The sequence below is a fragment of the Rana temporaria genome, chromosome 9, assembly GCF_905171775.1.
Source record: "Rana temporaria chromosome 9, aRanTem1.1, whole genome shotgun sequence".
Classification (NCBI taxonomy): Eukaryota; Metazoa; Chordata; class Amphibia; order Anura; family Ranidae; genus Rana; species Rana temporaria.
In genome coordinates this window covers 129,365,816-129,382,908 of record NC_053497.1, presented here as the reverse complement: position 1 = coordinate 129,382,908, position 17,093 = coordinate 129,365,816, and the positions used below count along the sequence as shown (strand labels likewise).

Here is a 17,093-nt window from a genome sequence, read left to right as displayed (position 1 = left end):
GCAGCATTTTTACACTGGGGTGCTGCAAAGAGTCCTCAGGGGTGCCTTGGCAACAGTCCAATGTGAACAATCCTCTGGTAACTCCTGTGTACAGAGGAGGCAAAGAGCTCAGCCCGCATTCCCCCCCACACAAGTCCTTAGCAACCGATTACTTTACCAGTTAGTAGTACATAGGGGGCCAGCCAGCACAGCTTTTTGTTTTACTGGCAATAGTACAAAGAGGAGGAGGTGCAGGCTGAGCTCTCTGTCTCTTCTGTACACACTGAAGTACAGTATTGCCTCTGTTCAGCCATTTTCCTGCTGCCTGTGCAGTTCTTGGCTGTGTTCACGAATGTCTGACAAAGATCAGCCCCCTGGGAGGACTCTCATCTTATAACTGGCTATAAAGTTACAATGTGCAGTGTGAGTGATCAGTGTGGGAGAAGAGATTGAGGAACTGCTTCCTAGTGCATGAAGAAGACTGATACTATCATCTCAGCCAAGGCAAAGCATAAGGGCTTCTTTTTATTGATAAATGGTAGAGCTTTTTGTTTAAAATGCATACGGTTGATGTTTATTGCGACATGTCAGCGATGTGAAGCGTTGGAACATATAATAGTAATAGGTCCACTTTAAGTTGGTCACACACCAATGTTAGATCATCAAAATTGACCATACAGTGCTAGTATCTACACAAACTACCCCTTCACTGTGTAACCATGCAGTATTTATTGGTACATTTTATTAGTGTATGACCAGATTCAGAATGGTAACATCTACTTGTATGAAGCTTGGTAAAGTAAATGCAAAGAATGCAGAGAGCTAAGCAGAGACAACCTTCCAGACAGATTCTTCTTTATATAAATCCCTCTTCATCTGAAAAGACAAACAAGTGTGAAATCATAACTGTAAACAGTTGGCGGTCATTAAAGACAAACTAGAGTTATTAAAGGCGTTATAGTAGTGTTTTGGTCAATTTTAGTTTACATGTTTTAAAAAAAGGAGAAGTAAAGCTAAAACTCGTTTTTGGCTGTACTTCACCTGTGGATCACAGGAGTGCAGTTCGTTCTAAAGCCCACTGTCGGCTGACGTCACAGAGCCGGTCCAGGCTCGGGAAAGATCGCAACCATATGGTCGGGATCTGCCCACATGCCTGGACCGGCACTCAGTTTAGTCTCTCAGCAAGCCACTGAGAGGCTGAGCCAGCCACTCCCGCCCCCTCCACATCCCAGCACTCCAGAGAGCGCGGAGTGGGCTAGAGCAGAAAGCTGGTGACTGTTAGTCACCAGCTTTATGCTCATGGAGCTCCTAGAACTGAGCGATCAGCTGTGTTTGATTGCTCGATTCTAATGGCGCATACACACAAGCGTTTTTCCGCTTTGTAAAAAATAAAAAATTTTAAAAACCCGATTGTTAAGAGGGCCTTACCAACACACGATCGTGAAAAAAAAAATGCTCTAGCAAAGCGCAGTGACGTACAACACGCCATTCGGATGGCGCCACCCTTTGGGCTGCTTTTGCTGATTTCGTGTTAGTAAAAGACGATTCGCGCTTTTCAGTCTGTTACAGCGTGATGAATGTGCTTATTCCATTACGAACGCTAGTTTTACCAGAACGAGCGCTCCCGTCTCATAACTTGCTCCTGCGCATGCACGTTTTTTTTTACGTCGTTAAAGCCCACACACAGCCATTTTTCACAACGTTAAAAAGGACAGTGTTAAAAACGTCGTGAAAAAGAAGAGCATGTTTTTTAATGTTCATTTTTTATGGTCGTTACCCTCTGACCGAGAGAGATGTGGATCACATAAACACGCGACAAGACTTACAACATAAATAGACCTGAAGTGTGCCTTGGTGGTCTGGTCAGTATGCCAAGAAAAGGGGGCATACCCAAGGTAAGTAATGGGTAGTTAATTGAAGAAGGACATGCTGAGAAGTGCCCTGAAAAAGGGAAGGGCGGGAGGGTGTCGAATGCGATTGAATGCGCAGACTCACGGACATGAGGTGAGCTGGGAAGAGTCGGCCCAGTGACGTGTAGTACTGCACACTGAACCGACAAAGAGCATGTGTGAGTGGGCTGCTTAAATACCCTCCGGGCTCCTCCCATAAACTCAGGCCACCATACTGGCCTTCTTATTTATGGTCGTTACCCTCTGACCGAGAGAGATGTGGATCACATAAACACGCGACAAGACTTACAACATAAATAGACCTGAAGTGTGCCTTGGTGGTCTGGTCAGTATGCCAAGAAAAGGGGGCAAAAGACTCAGATAGGGAAATAGTTTATATTGATTTCTTGTATTTATTGAGCCAGCTTGGTAAAGGCTTGTGCCATTCCTTCATGAGGATTTGGGATGTATGTGGCAAAACAAGGAGACTTCCATCAGCCTGGTATTTTGATTACGTAGTCTGGTACTCCCTGTTGGGAGGCAACTGAGACTGCTCCAATTCGGAAAGAATGTCCAGAGAACTGACTGGGGTTTGAAGCCCAAGTTACTTAGGAGGATTCTGACATGCTTGACACACTGGCTGACACTCAGGGAGCTGGTTTAGAAAGGGTAGCAACGAGCTACCATCAGATTGGCTGGGTAGATGGAGCAGTAGTGGGTCGAGCACCGTCACTGGGCGTCAGGCGTTGTCAGTCTGAAACAGGTTGATGTCAACCCCAGGGGCCTGTTTGTTGCGTTTGCAGACTGTGAGAGTGTAGTGGTTCGAAAGCGAGTCAGGTGGCGTCGGAGCAGTGTGTGACTGCCGGAGCCGCTGACTAAATTCACTAGGTTGTAGGGAACCGTAGAAGGCCTGGTAGATGGCTGTTGGGTGACTAGACTGGGCAAAGCCCTAAACAGGGAACGAGTAAGGATTTTAGACATGTCCCTAAAGAGGGGACTCTTGAAAGGTAGGCGCTTGCCACTGACTACAGGTTGGTGCTTCTGTATGCCCTGTAGGAGGGACTTGACTGCATGGGCTCGAGAATACTGACGGTTTACTGGGGTCCTGCAGGGACAGGAAATGCTGGATGCCATCTAGATATGGCGTGATAGTATTGAGAAATGGTCAGCTGCATGTGGCAATACGATATGAAGGCTAGGATGTGTCCAACGTTGCCTATTGCTGCTCCGGGGCAAGGGGCCAAAAATTAGCGATTAGTGTTCCAAGCAGTGCGATAGGCCTTCAGTGTGTTGAGTGCCAAGGAGTGGTTAATAAGTTGGATTGCGTTGGTGAGATGTGACTTCAGTCCATCGTCAGCAATGTCCATGGTGGGACAGGGATAGTTGTTGGGTTGGCTCCAGGCTCTTGCTGGAAAAAACATCCTTTCCAAGGTTGGAATAGGAAAGCGCATCAGCTGCTTTTTGCATTTGCCTGAAAAAAGGTCTACATAAGATATTAACTGGTGACGGAGTGACAGCTGCGCGAGCCTGCGCAGGAAGTGATGGGGAGTGACTTAGATCTACCTTAATTGATGATGTCGGCTGTGGCCTGATTGTCTGTGGTGAAGAACAGTGTCTGTCCTGTTCAAGTGTGGTCCCAGACCTGGGCAGCTGCCACGATGGGGTGCAGCACGAGGTGTGATGAAGACTGGGTGAAGCAAAAATGTAAGAGAATTTCTGGGGGCCAAGTTTTGGAGAACCAGTGGCGGCCTAAAAATGGCTGCAAAAGCCTTTGGTGGCTCGGCTGACACTGTCGGGATGAAGATTGAAATTATGTTCTATCAGGTGGGGAAGTTGTCCCACATAGCTAAGTCTGCTACTGATGCTTGGTCTAGTTTGAGAACTTGGGACTGGATCTTGCATTGGTGTGAGAAAATCAAGACAATACACAGGTGCTCAACAAGACGATATACATGCACTCGCAGGCCAACGTGCACTCGCAGGCCAACGTGCACTCGCAGGCCAACGTGCACTCGCTGGTGCTGGATGAAAACCTGAACTAACCGCAGGGAAAAAACTGAGAAAAGATGAGTGGCCCGCGTGCCACTGAAGATGAATGGCCAACTGGGTGCCACTGTGTGTTTGTGTGGCTGATTGTTTGTCACTGAGGTGTGTTTGCAAGTTTAGTTTGTATTCGGGTTTGCATGTAGGTGCGTGCCGCTAAGTGTTTTATACTACTGCAGACAATATTGTGCGGTTGCAAGGGTGTCAGTGAGTGTCAGGTTGCTGGGACGATATTGTGTGGTGGCAGGGGCCTTGAGTATGAAGGTTTGATGGTATTGGTGGTTGCAAGGGTCTGTCTGGTTTGCTGAGACGATATTGCGTGGTTACAAAGGTCTCGATGATTATGAGGTTTGTTTTGAGATGGCATGGTGTGGTTGCACAGGTCTCAACAAGTGAGGGGTTGCTGAGACGATGTTGCGTTTTGCAATGGTCTCAAATGAGTGTCGGCCGCTGAGACAACTTTGTATGGCTGCAAGGGTCTAAATGGGTGTCAGGTTGCTGAGACGATATTGCAGTTGCAATGGTCTCAAATGAGTGTCAGGTTGCTAAGCTGACTTTGTATGGCTGCAAAGGTCTGAACGGCTGTCAGGTTGCTAAGATGAGATTGTGTGGTTGCAAAGGTCTAGAAGGGTGTGAGGTAGCTGAGATGATATTACATTTAGCAAGGGTCTCAAATGAGTGTCAAGTTGCTGAGACAATATTCCCCTTTATTTTAATTTTTTTATGAAAACGACTGTGAATGAAACGCTGGTAAACATGAGTTACCGCATCTGGCAGTGTTTACAAGCTGTTACAGGCATTGGCGTTTAGAATGCGTTTCGAATGCCTCTGAACATCCGTCTGAACCCATTTTTTTTTTTTTTTTACCAACAGCAGTGTACATGAGGCCAAAGATGATTTGTCTGGCTGCAAGGGTCTCAATGAATGCCAGGTTGCTGGGGCGAGACTGTATGGTCACAAAGGTATTTGACGAGTGGGAGGTTGCTCAAGACAGTATTGCGTGGTTGCAAAAGTCTTGATGAGTGTGGGGCTGCTGAGACGGTATTGTGTTTGCAAGGGTCTGAACTATGGTGTGAGGCTGCTGAGACGGTATTCCGTGGTTGCAAGGGCCTTGATGAGTATGGGGCTGCTGAGACGGTATTGCGTTTGCAAGGGTCTGAACTATGGTGTAAGGCTGCTGAGACGGTATTGCGTGGTTGCAAGGGTCTTGATGAGTGTGGGGCTGCTGAGACGGTATTGCGTTTGCGAGGGTCTCAACAATGGTGTGAGGCTACTGAGATGGTATTGTGTGGTTGCAAGAGTCTTGATGAGTGTAGGGCTGCTGAGACGGTATTGCGTTTGCAAGGATCTCAACAATGGTGTGAGGCTGCTGAGACGATTTTGCATGGTTGCAATGGTCTCAACAGGTGTCAGGTTGCTGGGCCGAGATTGTGTGGTGACAATTTATTTTTTTCTGCTTTTTTTTTTTTTTTTTTTTTTGCATATTTTTTTTTTTTTTTTTTTGCGTTTTGTAAGGGTCATGTGTTGCAAGGGTCTTAACAAGGGTGTCAGGCTGCTGAGACAATTTTGTGTGCTTGCAAGAGTCTCCATGAGTGTGGGGCTGCTGACACGGTATTGCGTTTGCAAGGGTCTCAACAAGGGTGTCAGGCTGCAGAGACAAATTTTGCGTGCTTGCAAGAGTCTCCATGAGTGTGGGGCTGCTGAGACGGTATTGCGTTTGCAAGGGTGTCAGGCTGCTGAGACAATTTTCTGTGCTTGCAAGTGTCTCCATGAGTGTGGGGCTGCTGAGACGGTATTGCGTTTGCAAGGGTCTCAACAAGGGTGTCAGGCTGCAGAGACGAATTTTGCGTGCTTGCAAGAGTCTCCATGAGTGTGGGGCTGCTGAGACGGTATTGCGTTTGCAAGGGTCTCAACAAGGGTGTCAGGCTGCAGAGACGAATTTTGCGTGCTTGCAAGAGTCTCCATGAGTGTGGGGCTGCTGAGACGGTATTGCGTTTGCAAGGGTCTCAACAAGGGTGTCAGGCTGCGAAGACGAATTTTGCGTCGTTGCAACGGTCTGAACAGGTGTCAGGTTGCGGGGCTGAGATTGTGTGGTGGCATTTTTTTTTTTTTTTTTTTTTTTTTTGCACTTTTATATTTCTTTTTGCGTTTTTTTTTTTTTCTTTTTTTTGCATTTTTTTTTCGTTTTGTAAGGGTCATGTGTTGCAAGGGTCTTAACAAGGGTGTCAGGCTGCTGAGACGATTTAGTGTGGTTGCAAGAGTCTCGATGAGTGTGGGGCTGCTAAGACGGTATTGCGTTTGCAAGGGTCTTAACAAGGGTGTCAGGCTGTGGAGACGAATTTTGCATCGTTGCAACGGTCTCAACAGGTGTCAGGTTGCTGGGCTGAGATTACGTGATGGCAATATTTTTTTTATTTTTTTTTTGCGTTTTATATATTTTTTTCCTTTTTGCGTTTTTTTTTTAATTTTTTTAATTTTTTTTGCATTTTGTAAGGGTCATGTGTTGCCAGGGTCTCAGCAAGGGTATCAGACTGCTGAGATGATTTGCATGGTTGCAAGGTCTCAATCAATAAGAATTGGGTTACTGAGAAAGGATAGAAACACCTGGTTTGTTTGTACCTTAAGCAAGCAGTATAAGGTAGAAGGACAACGCCTGTTTGAATCGTAGGTTCCGCAGGGGCCACTAATGAACGATATGGGAGACAACGAATGGTAGCAAATTGATAAGACATAAAGAATGTAATAACAAATCTTACTTGCGACAGTGGGCCATGCGAGTGAGTTTGCGGCGGACTGTGGCTGGAGTGAAACATATCGGGAAGGTGTAGCGTGCTGCCGTGCATGGGGCAACACAACGAGGTTTGGTGTAGAAAATAGAACACGAGAAGTGCGTATCAATGCTTTGTAAGCTCCACTGCGGGAACCAAACATATGGTACAGGTGACACTATGAGTGGCCACGAATTTGACATGACAAACAAGCTAACGAATCCTACCTGGGACAGTGAACGTGCGACTGGGTTTGCTTTGGACTGGAGTGGATGTGCAACACATCCCAAGAGTGTGGTGTGGCGCCATGCATGACACACAGGCAATAACTTTGGTAAATAAATGAGAGAGAAGAGCCGTGTACAAGCAATTCGTAAGTTCCGCAGCGGGAACTAAAACACACGACATGGGGGAAACAATGAATGACAACGGTAGAAAGTATGCAATGTATGTGATACAAAATGGTTGTAAAATGCATGAAATGAATCCGATACGAATTGATAGTAAGGAGTATTGAACGAATCTGATACAAATTGGTTGTAGAGTGTATGCTACCCCTTGCTTTGAAACCGAACACCTACCAACCACCCATCCCCCCAGGCTAATCAAGTGCAGAGAAGGCACCATGTGAGTCCAATTACCACCTCAATCTGCCAAAGAACCCATACAAACACATGTCAATCTCCAAATGGATTTACAAATGAATCGTATGTTTGGCAGAAGGAAGTTGCAAATGTATTATGCCTGAGCAGAATGATGTTGGAACATAAGCAAAAGTAACTCAGGCAGATTTTTTCCCAAAAGGGATGCAGGATAGGAAGCATAACGAATTGTAAGATTGCACAAGATACGAAAAGGTTTGAATCCTACCTGCGACAGTAAGCGGGAACCGCCGGCGAAGACCATGAAGGGAAAAGCCGCAAAGCGCTTGCGATGTCGAATGCGATTGAATGCGCAGACTCACGGACATGAGGTGAGCTGGGAAGAGTCGGCCCAGTGACGTGTAGTACTGCACACTGAACCGACAAAGAGCATGTGTGAGTGGGCTGCTTAAATACCCTCCGGGCTCCTCCCATAAACTCAGGCCACCATACTGGCCTTCTTATTTACATCGTGAAAAATGCTCTGGAGCCCACACACGGTCGTTTTTAATGACATTAAAAAAAAAGTCATTTTTTACAACCCGAAAAACGGTCGTGTGTACGCGGCATAAGTCTTATGCCGCGTACACACGACCATTTTTCGGGTTGTAAAAAATTACGTTTTTTTTTAAATGTCATTAAAAACGATCGTGTGTGGGCTCCAGAGCATTTTTCTCGATGTAGACTTCTTGGAATATCATTGAGCCAATCACACAAGCAGGAATTTACATTTCTGGGGAAGTTTTGAACATCAACTTTGTACAGAAGGCCTCCAGGTTGTCTTATTACATTGAATTTAACAGAAAAAATTCAACGGCTGCAGACTAAAAAGAAAAGGTAATTTTTTAATAACATTACATAACAATATGGCTTGTGTAGCAATTGTATATGCTATATATTTATGGAGATACCCTTTAAGTGATTCTCCTGTGCTGCTAGTAAAGGTCTTCACATTTTTGCAGTCAGCTCGCACTGTTAGGTGATTTACACACCACCTGTTTTTATCTTCTGGCACCTCTTACCTGCATAGGCAATTTATTGGTAAAGGTGAACAATGCCTTTAAAAGGCATTAGTAACCTTCCTATCTGGACTGTGTGTTTTTCACCTGCATAAGATGTGCAGTGATCATGTAGTTTCATGGTGTAATTTGTTGGTCTGTACTAAGGATGAGCTCCAGCGTGTTCGCATAGTACACATGCAAAGCCCGCCGGGAAGTCTGCACGGCGCTGCGCTAATCACAGCCAGGGAGACATTTCCCAATCTCTGCAGCCGAGCATCGTGACAATGTCTCCCTGGCTGTGATTAGCGCAGCGCCATGCAGACTTCCTGGCAGGCTCTGCACGTGTACTATGCAAACACGCTGGAGCTCATCCTTAGTCTGTACACACAGCCTTTAGTAGAGTAAATCTTCACATTGTGGTGTCAGAATTTTCAGTTTGTGTTCAAACATGAGGCATGCAGCATGGCACTGCCCAGGTTAATGCATGATCTATGTCTGTAGTCTAAGAAATGACACTTCCTCTAAAGAAACTACAAGTCCCACAATCCCTTGGTCTCTTAGTCTAGTGGTCTGCAGGTGAGAGCTAAACAGTAATTAGACCTGACACAAACAGGCAGAGCAATTAAAGGAGTTGTAAAGGCAGAAGGCTTTTTATCTTGATGCATTCTATGCATTAAAATAAAAAGTCTTCTCTGTGCAGCAACCACCCCAGCACCCCCTAATACTTACCTGAGCCCCATTTCTGTTCCGCGATGTTCACAAGTCTCTTGGCCATATGGGACTCTCTCCCCTGATTGGCTGAGACACAGCAGCAGTGCCATTGGCTCCCATGACTGTTAATCAAAGTCAGTTAACCAATCAGGAGAGAGAGGGAGTGGGGCCAAACGGCAGCTCCGTGTCTGAATCGACACAAGGAGCTGCAGCTCAGCTCGGGTGCCCCCATAACAAGCTATTTGCTGTGGGTACACTCGAGGGAGGGGCCAGGAGCAGCAAAGAGGGACCCGAGAAGAGGAGGATCCAGGCTGCTCTTTGCAAAACCAACTGCAACAGAGTAGGTAAGTATAACATGTTTGTTATTTTTTATTTTTTTTAAAAGAGCCTTTACAATTACTTTAAGGGGCTTTCAACATGCTGGAAGAAATGTGTTTCATCACATTTGCACTCCAACATTTGTAATGAAACAAAGGAAATGGTAAGGATACTCTGATACTACCATGATACTACAAACTGCAGTCACAACATGCAAGTCCAACATTACACGGTAAGGCAAACAAAGGACACAGGTAATATACCTACACTAATAACTAGTAGTTAAAAAACGAAAACATTAAAAAATATACAAAATCTCCAAATTCTACCAACCTGCTATGAGCACCTCACAAAAATGTTTGCACTCTTTCTCTGTGTAAAAGTGATTGCTGTTTCCTTTGCAACCTCCATATTGGAAGGTGACACACTTGCTTTGGTTCTCTTCAAATGCCCAGCGGGTGTCAGATGTATTGCATGAGCCTGTGGCAATCGGAATACGGCAGGCAGCTACAAGAGAGAAATGGATGTCAGCCAGAACCCAAAAGAGGTATTTAGTGAGCTAGACAAAAGGTATCCAATGAAACTGCAGCTGCCTTGGTTGTCTGACAGTCCAGTATTGAAAGGAAGGATTTATTTAGTTCTCTTAGCCTATGCTGAACATGCGTGAGGAGTATGTGGTAGCTACATAGTTACATAGTTGGTAAGGTTGAAAAAAAAAAATAAAGTCCAACCTGTGTGTGTGCGCTTTAATGTCAATATTACATTATATATCTCTGTATGTTGTAGTTGTTTAGGTGCCTATCTAATAGTTTTTTGAAATTATCTATGCTCCCTTCTGAAACCACAGCTTGTGGAAGAGAAGTCCACATTCTTGCCGCTCTTACCGTAAAGAATCCTCTACGCTGTTTCTGGTTAAATCACTTTTGCTCTAAATTTAGTGAATGGCCGCATGTCTTTTTAAATGCCTTTTTGTGGAAACGTTTTATTCCTATTGTAGGCCCATATACAAGTAGCACTTATGTCAGCACATAAATATGCGTTGTAGCGACAACTGATAGTTGCATAAGAGCAGCAATTTATAGCTTAGGTACTTTGAGAGTACACATGGTAACTAGGAGTTGTTGTGACAACTATTAGATGCGTATGAGAGGCAATAGAGTTCAGGTTATTATAGTTGCATCTATGAGGTGAATATTGCACGCATTATAGTAGTTGCATGTGAGAGGCAATATAGCTCAGGTAATTATAGTTGGATATATGAGGTGAATATTGCACAAGTAATTTGAGGGTAGCTGACCCTTTAAGGTACTCCTTAGCAAACAGTCCTTAGCACAGCAGTATATCTCAATAAGTATGTTGTTATCCACAAGGCATATTAAGTAACAACAAATGTATCAGATGAAACACAAGCAGCAGATCTTCCTATAGGACTACAAGTGATACAATAGCTACATATCCGTAGAGGATAGGGATTTCGTGGTGTAGGGAATTCAGCAAAGGCCTCAAGGTTGTAGTAGGTGCAATAGCACTAAAGTAGTAGTTGTTGCCCGGAACCGTGTTGCAGCATGGGGAGCGATGGCAGCCTGGACGCAGTGAGAGTCTGTTGCTAGCTGGCCATAATGTTGCCTCTATAGTAGCGTGGCCGGAATGGATGACAATAATAGAACAAGGTTTGTGTTTAAAATGTATGCCTTTAAAGGCTGGAGAGGGGCGTATGGCAGCTGCAGTGCATCAGCACTGAATCCAAGAGAAGCGCCGATCCGTGGCGCACTTCTGCGTTCCAAGCTGGAACGCATGTGGCACCGGGCGATGACGTCATCGCACGAGCGCCGTATGCGTTCCAGCATTAAAAACGCATTATGGCGCTGAAAGCGCCCGTCACAACAGAAAGTAACATGCGTGCGAAGCGCCTGTTACATACACCCACAGTCAAGTCTTTATTGTTAGTAATCAGTAGGTCTAGTAACGCATTGTTTCTTGTTGGTGCATTTACCATCTGATCAATGAAATTGTCCTGTAAGACATTTAGAAAATGGCGAGCCTTGGATAAATGCGTGGTTCCTTCCGCCCAGTCTATGTCTGAATAATTAAAATCCCCCATTACATTGACACTTCCCATCCTTGCCGCCATTCCAAACTGTAATAGGAGGTCTGTCTCCCCCTCCTCCCTCAGGTTAGGGGGCCTATAGCATACTCCTAGTATTACTTTCTCCCTGGTTTCCTCCCTTTGTAACTCTACCCATAAGGATTCTAACTCTTCCATTGCTCTATTAGTGATCCCTCACATTCACCTGTATATCATTTTTGATATACAGGCATACCCCTCCCCCTTGGCGGCCGATCGAACATGTACGGTGAGTCTGTACAGACGACCGAACATGTCCGACGGACAGGCTTCCAGCGGACATGTTTCTTAGCATGCTAAGAAACATTTGTCCGCCGGAAAACGGTCGGCTGGACAAATGTCCGCTGGAAACCTGTCCGGTCGGCCGTACACACGACCGAACATGTCTGCTGAAACTGGTCCGCGGACCAGTTTCAGCAGACATGTTCGGTCGTGTGTACGGGGCCTTACAGAGAGGAACATAAGGTCTTATTGCTCTCTATGTCACATTTGGGGAGATTTCCTCATCACTTCCTGTTACTGTTGCAAGAACAGGAAGTGAGGGGAAAACTCCAACGAACATAAGCAACTATTTAAAAAAAAAATTAGTACAATGATAAGGAATTAAAGCCTCGGTCCTGAGTAAGTAAATTGATTCATGATTGCAGAGTGCTGTAACTACATTAACATATACCAACCCTTAGTTCTGCATGTCTGGATGCATTGCTGTTCAGTATTAAAATTGTTGTGGTTTCCGATGCAGCCGCCATATTGGAAACTCTCACAAGCCATAGACGAGGTATTATAGAAATAGCGAGTGATGTTTGCAGAACAAGGACCAGGGCTTGGGTGCAAGTGACATGAGCCTGACGGGAGGAATGAAGGAATAGCATTAGGCATCCATGTTAATCCAAGAAAATATTCAAAAATACATACAAGCAAATGCATAAGGATGTGCTTAGTGACACTTTCAGATCGAATTAAACTGTCTGTAGATGTGATAAAAATGTAGATAAGTACAATCATTGCACCATGCGCTATACAACTTTAAGCTATATTTCTGGCCATATTTGTTTGTTTTGTATACATACTTTTTTTTCTTGTAAGGCTGCGTTCTCATTGGTACCAACTAGGGTTGTCCAGATACCGATACTAGTATCGGTATCGGGACCGATACCGAGTATTTGCGGGAGTACTCGTACTCGCGCAAATGCTCCCGATACCTAAATAGAATACTTTTTTTGTATTTATCAACATGTTCTATGAAAATTCTTTGAGTTTTTTACTACTGCGTGACAAGCAAATAAAACATTTTTATTAATTTTTACTCATTTTTAATCTTTTATAATGTCTTGAGTTAGAGTTCTTCATAATTCTAAAGAAAATATCCTTAGTCTGTATTGTGGTTTGAAAACTGTCACATGACATTTAAAAAAAGTATCGGTATTCGGTATCGGCGACTACATGAAAAAAAGTATCGGTACTTGTACTCGGTCCTAAAAAAGTGGTATCGGGACAACCCTAGTACCAACACCCATCCTGCATGCAGTTTGTCTTTGTTTTTGCACCTGCATCCGCCCTGGGCTGCCTATATAGTGGATGCAGAACCAGTGGCTGCACAGACATAGCAGCCACATGTCAAAATTTGACAGCCATGTAAGGCCCCTTTCACATTGAGGCGTTTTTCATGCGGTACAGCACTAAAAATAGCGCTGCTATACCGCATGAAAAAATCATGCCCTGCAGGCTTCAATGTGAAAGCCCGAAGGCTTTCACACTGAAGCGGTGCGCTAGCAGGACCACTCCAAAAGTCCTGCTAGCCGCATCTTTGGAGCGGTATAGGAATGGGGTGTTTACCGCTCCTATACCGCGCCTTCCCATTGAAATCAATGGGAAACCGTGGTAATACCGCCTGCAATGCGCCTTGCGGGCGGTATTAACCCTTTTTTGGCCGCTAGCGGGGGTTAAAAATGCACCGCTAGCGCCCGAATATCGCGGTAAATACGACGGTATAGCGGCGCTAAAATAAAATAAAAAACAGCATTTTTGCATGTACATGTTTGGATAATATAATCAGCAGAGCTTTCCCTCATTTCAGATCTTCCTCTCGGATATAAAGTGACTGGACTTCCAAGTGCACTTGCAGTGAAAAGTGGATTTGCCTTTAGTAAATAAACCCCCTCCATCGGTCCGTCCATCCATCACGATATTCAGTAGATAACACGAAAAGCTGAAAGCCATGTGAAATATTTTAAAATAAACATCTAATAATTAAAATGAAATATACAGCATGCTTAGAAAAAAGTTTCCCTGCAACAATGTGTGCTGTGTGCCCGTGATGAAAGATTACTTACCTGCCCTGTTTTCAGTGAATAGAGTGTCATCTGCAGTGTCTCCAGAGCCCTCTGCATCACCCATTGACCGTGCAAATCTCTGTAATATTATACAAATATATACATTTACTTTTAGCATTGAAATGCCAAATGCTGCTTAGGTGACTAATAGTCAGAGGAAATAATATTAAAGAACCCCGAAACTCCTAAACATAAGATGATTTTCATCAAACAAAGCAGACTTTGGCTGAAATGGGTGACATCTCATGTCTTTAGTTGACAGTTTTCAGCTAAATAAATTACAATCAGACAGTTTAGAAAACCTCGTCCAATCGCTTTAATTGCCTCTGTAATTGGCTAGTTATAGTTAGTAAAGTATGTGTACACCTTCTCTTTTTTTATCACGTCCTATTTCATGTCCTATGTCTTTTGTTCTTATATATTTTTTTAGTATTTGTTGTATATTTTGTTGTTAGATGAGGGTTTTTAGAAACATTGGGGGGGAAAAAATATTTAGAACATTTTAGAAACAGTGCACAAGATTGTTTCAAGTTTTCTTCTTTTTTTTTTTTAGTTTTTCAATAAATTTTGACTTGTCTTCACATACAACAATAAAATATGCCAAAAAGGTAAAGAAAAATCAAAAAGGTATTGTGCACTCTTTAACCACTTCATTACTGGGCACTTAAACCCCCTTCGTGCCCAGACCAATTTTCAGCTTTCAGCGCTGACGCATTTTGAATGACAATTGCGCGGTCATACAACACGGTACCCAAATTATATTTTTATCATTTTTCCCCCACAAATAGAGCTTTCTTTTGGTGGTATTTTATCATCTCTGCGATTTTTATTTTTTGCGCTATAAACATAAAAAGACAAAGTTTTGAAAAAAAACAATATTTTTTAGTTTTTGTTATAATAATATCCCAATTTTTTTAAAAAAAAATAAAAATTTCCCTCGGTTTAGGCCGATACGTATTCTTCTACATATTTTTGTTAAAAAAAAATCAGAATAAGCGTATATTGATTGGTTTGCGCAAAAGTTATAGTGCCTTCAAAATAGGGGATAGATTCATGATTTTTTTTTTTTTAACTAGTAATGGCGGCGATCTGCGATTTTTTTTGTCAGACCTGCGATATTGCGGCGGACGTATCGGACACTTTTGACACAATTTTGGGACTATTCACATTTATACAGCGATCAGTGCTATAGAAATGCACTAATTACTGTATAAATGTGACTGGCAGTGAAGGGGTTAACACTAGGGGGTGAGGAAGGGGTTAAATGTGTATCCTGGGTGTGTTCTAACTGTGTGGGGGGAGGGGGACTGACTGGGGGAGGTGACCGATGTTGTGTCCATAAGTACAAGGGACACAGATCGGTCTCCTCTCTCCCTGACAGGACGTGGAGCGCTGTGTTTACACACAGAGCTCTCTACGTCCCTGCTGTGTCACCGACGATCGCGGGTACCTGGCGGACATCGCGACCGCCAGGCACACGCATCGGCTCCTACACGCATGTTGTTTCCCCGCTGTGCGCCCCCCAGTGGCACGCATGGGGAATAACAACAACAGGACGTCCAAAGACGTCCACTCGGCACTTGAGAGCCGCGCTGTAGACATCTTTCGTCCATAGCGCGGATCCCAAGTGGTTAAAAGTTGCTCTTTGAATTATTTTTTCCTATTATCTAAAAAGCCTCAAATAAGAACAAAATACACCAAAAATGCAAAAAGTCCAATAATTTTATTTATATTTAACTTTTTTTTAAATCGCTGGCTCTTGCGCTGTGAGTGCCCGGAGCCGCGATGATGTCACTCCCACACATGCTCGCGCGGGAGCCTTTCATTCCGGCAGTATGCGCCGGACTTGCAGAGCGCATGCGCTGCTGACATCAATATCTCCTAAACCACGCAGGTTGGATTCACATAGATTTCGGCGGGCGTAGCGTATCTCAGATACACTACGCCACCGTAAGTTAGAGCAGCAGGTCCTGTATTCACAAAGAAGTTGCGCTCTAACTTACGGCGGCGTAGTGTAACTGGGCCTACTGATACGCCGGCGTAACTCTTTGTGAATCCAGCCCGTAGTGTGGTTTTGAGGAAGATGAAACCATGAGTTAAACCTCGTACACAAGGCCGGTTTTCCCGGTAGGAAAACTGCCCAAAAACCACCGGACAAAAAAAAGAGAACCAGCTCCTTTGGGAAAAACTGTGATGGGGCATACACACGGCCGGGTTTCCAGACCAAAGTTACATTGCAGTTTTCCTGTCTGGAAAACCTCTCGTATGTAGGGGGAAAGACTGACAGAGCAGGTTCTCGGCTTTCCCCTCTGGATTTCCGACTGGAACTTTTCCCATCGGAAATCCTGCACGTGTGTATGGGGCATTAGGTGTCATCCATGAAGAAATCCAAGTGATCCCTAAAGCTCACCAAACACATTGCAATCTGATTGTACAATCTCCTTTAAGCTGGCCATATAGAATATGATTGGACAATCTCTGCACAAACGCCTTTGGATTTATCAGAACTTTGTAATATGAGGGCAACCTAAACAATCTATTCAGTTTGTCTCAAATCAAGCAGCCTATGCACTATATAGTGGGTGGTAGATTTAACAGAGATTGTTCAGTCACATAGTAGATCTAAATCTGACCATACTCTATACACACAACTACGGTATGTAGTGCAAAGGCTTTCCTGATTGAATAGACATGTTTCGGGTGCTTAGGTGGTTGCTCATATTACATCGTTTTGGTAAATCTAAAGTCGATCGTCCAGTGAGATTGTAACACGTTTGGTGAATTTAAGAGTTTGACAACTTTATTCATAGATGTAAAAAAATATATGACATTTACCTTTATGACTTCAAAATTCTCCGCTATTTGGTAGAACATTTCTGGCCCTGTCTTAACAGGGTTACCGGTCACTGCTGTTAGCAGGGCAGGAAAGAAAAGTAGAAACATCTTCATGTTTGGTATTGGCAGTCCCTCTTCTGTGCTGGTAACATATCTTCCCCAATTTGTTATACAGGTTTGAAGAATGTAGTCCGTCTGGGCAAAGACCTGTGTCTAATAATTAACATTGCTTCAGATACATTGAACAGTAACAAAATAAATATTCTTACAGTAAAACCCCTCCCACTTACAACACAAATAGGCACGATTCCTCCCATTGACACCAACGATGGGACACTATTCCTTCCACTGACACCAACAAGGGGAAACTATTCTCCCCAATGACACCAACTATGGGACACTATCCCTCCCACTGACACCAACCAGGTGGCACTATAATCCCCATTGACA

General features: G+C 44.1%; 1 protein-coding gene across 1 annotated transcript; it reads right to left on the bottom strand.

Annotated features, from left to right (window-relative positions):
• Nucleotides 1-474: 474 nt before the first annotated feature.
• LOC120914055 (inter-alpha-trypsin inhibitor-like) lies at nucleotides 475-16,867 on the bottom strand. Its single transcript, XM_040324497.1, has 5 exons — nucleotides 16,644-16,867; nucleotides 13,809-13,887; nucleotides 12,153-12,320; nucleotides 9,684-9,857; nucleotides 475-855 (listed from the first exon to the last, which is right to left on the bottom strand). Exons 1-5 carry the CDS (start codon nucleotides 16,755-16,757, stop codon nucleotides 836-838), a joined length of 555 nt encoding a protein of 184 aa, XP_040180431.1. The 5' UTR covers nucleotides 16,758-16,867; the 3' UTR covers nucleotides 475-835.
• Between the last annotated feature and the right edge of the window lie 226 nt (nucleotides 16,868-17,093).